The 7,880-nt window shown below is 36.3% G+C and overlaps 1 protein-coding gene across 3 annotated transcripts in view; it reads right to left on the bottom strand.

Annotated features, from left to right (window-relative positions):
* LOC132104049 (CUGBP Elav-like family member 3) overlaps positions 1–7,880 on the bottom strand; it is a 28,022-nt gene that overhangs the window by 18,347 nt on the left and 1,795 nt on the right. For all 3 annotated transcript variants that reach the window (XR_009423504.1, XM_059509236.1, XM_059509235.1), the window contains exons 2-5: positions 5,975–6,062; positions 3,312–3,533; positions 1,624–1,900; positions 1,130–1,212 (exon numbers count right to left, since the gene is read on the bottom strand). Coding sequence is in view for 2 of the 3 variants with exons in the window: in XM_059509236.1 (XP_059365219.1) it covers positions 1,130–1,212; positions 1,624–1,768 (228 nt within the window). In the remaining variant the exon portion in view is untranslated. The remainder of the gene's footprint in view (positions 1–1,129; positions 1,213–1,623; positions 1,901–3,311; positions 3,534–5,974; positions 6,063–7,880) is intronic.

The raw sequence follows: 7,880 nt of genomic DNA on the forward strand, positions 1-7,880 counted from the left end.
CACTTCAATTTTAATTTTGTTGCTACTAACACTACTCAACCAGCTTTCGATGTTACGTGATGTGACATACAGAGCAATAAAGCCATATATCCCTTCATTAGCCTACGTCTGGTGGGACAACAGTCGGCTCGGAGTCTGTTCAGATGCACCAGAAGCTTCTGTTTGGCCGCTCAGTCCACATCGTGTCTCATCTTTTATGACACGCAGCTTCCTCTAGTGCAAATTAAACTCGCTTAAATAGAATTTGAGGGGAAGCAAAATATTCCCTGTGGGTTTGTTTGCTACAAGTCTAATCAACAAAGGAAAAAAAACATTACCACGTGAGAACTGAGTGTAATAGTTGTATTAAAGGGATATTCCACCTAATAATGAAAATACTGTCATCATCATACTCACCCTAATGTTATTCCAAACTGGTTTGACTCTATTTTTATCTGTGGTACGTAAAAGAAGATATTTTAAAGAACTGTTCAACAATGGAAGTCAATGGGAACCGAAACTGTTTGGTTACCAACATTCTTCAAAATATCTTCTTTTGTGTGGAGCTGAATATAGAAAGTCATACATGTATGGAATGGCATGAGGCTTAGTCAATGGGTGGAATATCCCTTTAATTCCTTCTTGTTGATCACAAATATAGAACATATGATCTCATTTTCAATAGCTATACAGTACATTGACGTCACATGCATTCAACTTGCAACACCAGTACATCTGTCAAATCTGAAAAAGTAGGTAATTAACACATAAAACAACATAAAAAAAGATGAAGAGATTGGAGGTTTGTGAATTTACATGTTGCCTGTCATGGCAGATGGCCTAACAGCTAATCAACGACTTCAGACAGCGACACGATCGCAGATGCCTTCAAGGATTGTGCCCTCCTACATACCTAATTAAAGTCTGTTCAGTCATCATAGATTTCCACAGATCCCATCTCCTGAACCATATAATGTGTTGTTTCCACTTTTAGAAATGACTTCAAGTTCCTCAGCCCTGTTAGAAGAGCTTAATGATAAAAGATTTATGCTATATGTAGTCTGCTATATATAGGCAACTGGAAGTGTTTGTTTGACTTAAATCTATTTTTTTATACAGCCCGTTCACATTATTAACACTGACAACTCACCCCTGGCAATGTCTTCTGCTCATGCAGTGCATTCTGGGCCTTCAATGCTGACTCCCTCGCACAGTACGTCAAGAACGCACATCCTGAAGAAAGAACAAGAATACAGTTTGGGATGTTAAAAGAAAAACATACCAGACATAGACAGACCATGGATAACAAGCAGTGTTTCGCGGACATAAAATGATATGACAACCGTGACTGAGAAATGAACAATTTGTTTTCTCACCAAAGATGCCTTTTCTATGAATAGATTTATCTCAGGAAGCTAGAAAGCTGGATGTAAACTTTAAATGAAGCAGCAGCAAATGAATGCTACTGCAAGCTAAAGGTTAAAGTGTCTACACAATAAAACAATTATATATCCCAGTGTCAAAGAAGGCGTCAGTAGACGAACTAAGATGTGTAGTTAAAATATGAAAAGGAAATACATCTAGCATTATTAGTCTCCCGTCTCCCCTCGAGACTGTCCGTTCTATAGAGCTGCGTTTAATTACCTTTGTGCATTCCCGTGTACTTGTCCTTGATCACCGTAAGCTCATAGATCTTCCCAAACTGCTCAAAGATGGGCTTCAGGTCCTTCTCCTCCAGATTCCGTGGGATCTGGCCAACGAAGAGCTTGATGGCGTCGGCTTCCTTCATTAGGACAGTTTCCTAAGGGGACGGAGCGGCAGCTGCGCCCGGGGTTTCAGCACTGGAGAGCGGCTCAGCGGCGGGGGAAGAGTCGCGATGTTAAACACGAGTCCCGGTGGAAAGGTTTGAACCGTGACAACTCTGAATACAAAATAAAATAAATAAATTATATTAATATTAAAATTAATATATATATATACTTATAGTAATTAAGTTTTTTATCAATGTAAAATACGATTGGTTTCTGTTCGTGAGTCCTAATTTGTAACATGAGGTTAACTGAAACGTTTTAAAATCAGCTAAAACCTACTATATTTGTACTTAAATGTAAAAAAAAAAAAAAAAAAAAACTTTTTTTACTTCCCTAACCCACTTTAGTTACCGAGAATCAGAATGTTGTTCTGTTCCGCAATATGAAGGCATACTTAAATTTGATGTAAGATATCTAGACCAATCACAATTCAATATGCAAATAAATTCAAGAACGACCTCCAATCGCCATTCAGTTTGCCAGAACTACAATATCTTCTTCCATGACGGTCAATTTGAACAGCGAACGTTTTCACACAATGGGACATCTTACATTTCTTTACAAGTATAACATTTATAAATAAACAAATAGCATACCAAAAAATTATCTACAAAACTAAGTTTAAGTTTGAGCTGAATTAACTACATAATATGAAGGATAACAGGGATTTCTATACAATGTTGGCTTTCTGTTTGACATTTCAACATCATACAATGCTGATCTATAGTAGCTATATTTTTTTAAGTACAATTTTGAGCTATTCGAGTGTACCTTAATGATCTGTTTGAATGAATGCATTATATAATGTAAATATTAATAATGTATGCTATTATAAGGTGTCACCTAAAACAGAATATAATACGAGAGATTAGTCAATCTCTGAGGTATTTTAAGAGATTAAAATGCTATAGTAAAACAAAGAAACTTGTGTTACGAGCTCTAGCAAGAGCAAGCATATTAAAAGCGAATGCAATAAAATGAAATGCATATAAATATCGACAGATATCCCCATTGCTTCTTTGTTTAATCCACACTAGGTTCAGGCGTATGTGGCTCTTTGTCACGACACCAACTGCACATACGCACATACATGATAGAGAACAAAAACATTCAGCTGTACATGCAACTTCACGTCTTTAAATCAAAAGAGACTAAAATAAGTTTTTTTTATTTTTTTACTAGCTCTCTGGTGTTTGTCCGAGGCGAAATTTGCTCACGTATCCTTCCCTCTCTCTCTCTCTCTCTCTCTCTTGTTAATCCCAAGGGGATGTTTGTTTATTTGCTGTCTTTCTGTCTGGTTGTGAATATGGTGTGATATTCGACGTGCACAGATAAAGAGAGCTGATGGAGAGCGGGTGGCTTGAATGCCAACCCCTGTACATTTAACTAAATCCGTGCATCTGTCACCCTTGAGTCGTCTTGGTTTTTGTCTCTCTCTGCCCTCTCATATATCTCCTGTTGACTAGAATACATGCACGAATCAATACAAGTATAAATACAAATAAAATCTATTTCACTCACGTTTTAACGCAGAGGCTGTGAAGAAGATACACTGTAATGCTGTAGCCAATATTCACGGTGTTGACACTCCGTATAACCCGTAGCTTTTGACGTCGAAAGCCGGTGTCCCCCTCCTGTCCATCTCCTGTCCTCCCTCGGGGTGTGGAAACCGTGACGTTTACTCGCTCTAAGGGAACGTTTATATTTTCCTCTCACACAGCGTAGCCGCAAAACCATTGGGCGCTGTCAAATAAAAACAGCTGTCCCTTTCAAATCAGTGTGTGACTATGGAGGTCAAAATCACTAATCATGCATTTCTCCTAATCGCGCCTTTATATCTCAATTTATACTTTTTTTTGTATCTGCAAATATTTTAGTTCTTATAACGCATAGCTCAAGTTTGTGACTTAAAATCTTGTAATTGCAACTTTATACTGATACAGTTTATTTTATTTTTTCTTACAATTACTGCAGATCATCATAGCTAAATTGAATACAGTGCTACAATTACAATATGATTCACCTCCGTTTGTTTTGAGAATGAGTTGTACGAGGGAAACTAGTTTGACAAAAACAAGACCAATTAATTTTCCATATATATATATATATATATATATATATATATATATATATATATATATATATATATATATAAACGAACACGTTTTACTTACAGTAAACTGCCTGTACACTCAAGTGAACTGGGTTAAGCTTCACTACTTCTTTATTCGAGTGGTCGTTTTTTAGATTTGCATGTAACATTTCGACGGTGCCTGATATCAACGAAGCTAATCCGCCTTTTGTTCTCGCCGAGCTCTGACCACGGTGCTGAAACTACACTGAGCCAAATCATGTTTTCTCGCAAATTAACGCCCACATGGCCTAAACTACGTGATGTGTTTGCTATGCGGTCGAGCAATTCCCCTATCTTAGTGCGCGATCTGGCATGGAATTCATTTTAATTCATTCTCTATAACTGACAAAAATATAAATAAATAAAATTAACCTTTAGGAGATTAATTTACACAGATCACATCACAAACCATGTGTTCGCTTTACATCCGCCGGGACGTGAAGTTCATCTGTAATTGTTTAATGGTCAGTAGCCTATACATCAAGCTGTCTGGCTCTTAGAATAAACTAAATTAAATACTAGAGTACTTGTGTTCATTTACTGGGATTGACAACCATCTGCCACGAGCCCTTAAATCCCCCAATGCTGTTTTTACCCTTGACCGCGAATCCATATTAAAAAGTTATCTTTCTGATAACCTCACTTTAGAACAAAAAACATAATTATTATACTATGAGCCAAAGCACGACTCATTCACGTACACGAGAGCCCGCACTTAAATCACAGATGACTCAACTGGTTATACCAGACAGCTGAATTAACGACGACATCTGCTGGTTATTTCAGAATTGCCTATTTGTAAGCATTGAGAGCTTGTCGGTGGTCAAAGTCTGTGTCAGTTATGCAGGAGAATCAATTAAATAAAAGCTTCCAGATGCCCAACAAGATTTTTGAACAACAGCCAAGAAATCTGGATGATAAACAGACTGTTTTTATCATTTGTGAGTAGCTTTTTTAATATATATATATATATGAATTCGTATCAAGCAGCCCAAGGCCTTCAAATCTTTGTGAGCTATGAAACGTGATATTGTATCAGCTGCATCTACTCACTTGTGGACTGGCATAAAGGTCACCTGATATACCCTGACTTTTATGTTGTGTAATCTTTTTGAGCAATAACCCGATTTGTCAGTTCTGAGTTAGACACTATGCTAAGCCTACATGGTCATACTCATCTAAAATTATATATATACAGTACAGACCAAAAGTTTGGACACACCTTCTCATTCAAAGAGTTTTCTTTATTTTCATGACTATGAAAATTGTAGAGTCACACTGAAGGCATCAAGGGCTATTTGACCAAGAAGGAGAGTGATGGGGTGCTGTGCCAGATGACCTGGTCTCCACAGTCACCAGACCTGAACTCAATGGAGATGGTTTTGGGGTGAGCTGGACCGCAGACAGAAGGCAAAAGGGCCAACAAGTGCTAAGCATCTCTCGGGGAACTCCTTCAAGACTGTTGGAAGACCATTTCAGGTGACTACCTCTTGAAGCTCATCAAGAGAATGCCAAGAGTGTGCAAAGCAGTAATCAAAGCAAAAGGTGACTACTTTGAAGAACCTAGAATATGACATATTTTCAGTTGTTTCACACTTTTTTGTTATGTATATAATTCCATATATAATTCCACATTTGTTAATTCATAGTTTTGATACCTTCAGTGTGAATCTACAATTTTCATAGTCATGAAAATTAAGAAAACTCTACGAGTTACAACAGAAACCACATTACCTCTCACAAGAAAGCAAACTAACCCAGGAGACCTATAATTGCCTGCCCTATAGCAAAAAAGTACCAGTTCATTAACATCAGTTTGTACCAGTAGAGGGAGGTAGAGCTCTAACTTTGCATTGTTTATTGCATTTGTCCTGAAAGCCTGAAAAACTTTAGCAGGTATAGCAGAATAAAGGCTTTAACCATGTTGTGCACATAATACTTAACCTCCATTGCCATCTAAGTTTAAGACTAATGTAACATTATGTCCAATGCATAAAAAAAATTTAGTAGTGCATTTGGAGTGTGCTTTGTGCAACTGCATATCCTTTACCTTGATTTGCAAGCAGACAGGATACAAGGGCATTGGATGTTCCCTCAAGGACTCTGTTGCTGGGCAGACAAAGTCCTCACCAGAAGATCTGCATTAATTGAGGATGGACAGAGGGAGAAAATAAAACAAAAGGTTGAATGGGTTAAAAGGCTAAGGTTACAGAAGGGGGAAGAGTATACATACACACACACACACACACACACACACACTCACCCAAATGGTGCTTTAAAAAAATACATAATAAATTAACTATTAGCATCTTTTGGTGCCCCTTGACTTTATTTTTTTCTATGAGAGTATATATATATAGAGAGAGAAAACATTATATTAAAATTTCTGTTAAATACAAACAAAGAATAAAAAACATGGGTCACTTTAAGCAAAGTGTTTATTTTAATATTTTGATACAGAAATGACTTCTAGTGTATGAACTGTGTATGCCGAGGGTGGATAAAGCGGCACATGCTGTTAGGAACAGTGCGCGCGCTCTTCGCGTATGGGGGCGTGGCCATCACTGCTATTAAAATAAGGTATGTAACGTAAACAGACGAGCGAGCTGATGACCTTCAGAACATCACCGTATACCTCGGAATCACAGTTTAACGTCGTCTTTGGTCCTGTACACTCTTAATAGTGTAGCGTTAGCAGTCAAATAAAAATAAAATTACTTTATGATATTTAAATCTATTATAATTCAAAACATAACTCTACAATGATTATATTATCTATTAATTACAATATAGGCTATAATATACTAATGTATTGCAATGATTAGGCGTTTAATCTTATAATTACATATTATAGATAATAATAACCTAGTGTAATGTTTTTGTTTTTTTTAAATGTTATTTTCCTGAAAATATTTCATAGGCTATACATTTCATTACTATTATTTCCACGAAAATAAATCCGAGTAGGTATCATAATCGGTCTTATTGAAACATCCGAGGACACGACGATTAACTGTGTAACATATTGGACAGCTCCAGCGTTAACTCTCCATTTAAATGAAATGCTAGAAATTCAAAACAACTTCGCATATTCGTATGAGAGAGGCGACAGCTTGTGGTTTTGAATGGTGATGGAATGCTGAGCTATGGCCTTTCTGGATTTGTGTGAACACTGTATAAAATGTCATTTAAAACCAGTAAGGAATATTCTATAGCTATCAATGGTTCACAACTTTAACCATTATATTCTTTCACGTCTATTTCTGTGCACATAACGTCTTGAATTATATTTAAGAAAAACTTTAATTTAAACCTCATTATTACTTTTATTTTATTTAAAACGTGATATAGGTGTTTGTTAATTACTCCTAGTCCCACCAAATCTCTACACATGAATATGTAGGCTAATTATTGTATTGCTGGAAACGAATTCATGAATTAAGAATTAAGGTTATGTTTTATGAGGCAGTTTGTAATTCAAAGCCCTGCTTTTGTCAATGACAGACAGAGAGGAGCTCAACTGACACCTCTACAGCAGGTGCCTTACTGAAGGATGAACCTGAGAGGGCAAAAGAGAGTTTGAAGACCCCTGATGTTGTCGCCCCCTGCTGAAGACCATGTGTAAATATTTGATTTGCAACTTGAATCAAAAATAGATCAAGTCAACTAGAGGTTACAATTATTTACAGTATATGCTGATTTTGGAATGTAGATAGATGTGAAAATTTCAGGCAATTACTGAAAGGTTTAACTTCAACAGGTCTTTAGAAATCTAATGCTATTTCTATAATTTTAAGCAATTTAGTATTATAAGAAATTATGATTTCTAACTTCACTATAAAGTACAACTTAATGTTTCCAGCAGCACTAATTTAGGTTATTTAGCTATATTTTCTTTATTTAATGTTTTACAAACAATTAGCCAAAAAATCTAATTTGAGTCTTTGCTTCCTTTT

The sequence above is a fragment of the Carassius carassius genome, chromosome 25 (genome assembly GCF_963082965.1).
Source record: "Carassius carassius chromosome 25, fCarCar2.1, whole genome shotgun sequence".
Classification (NCBI taxonomy): Eukaryota; Metazoa; Chordata; class Actinopteri; order Cypriniformes; family Cyprinidae; genus Carassius; species Carassius carassius.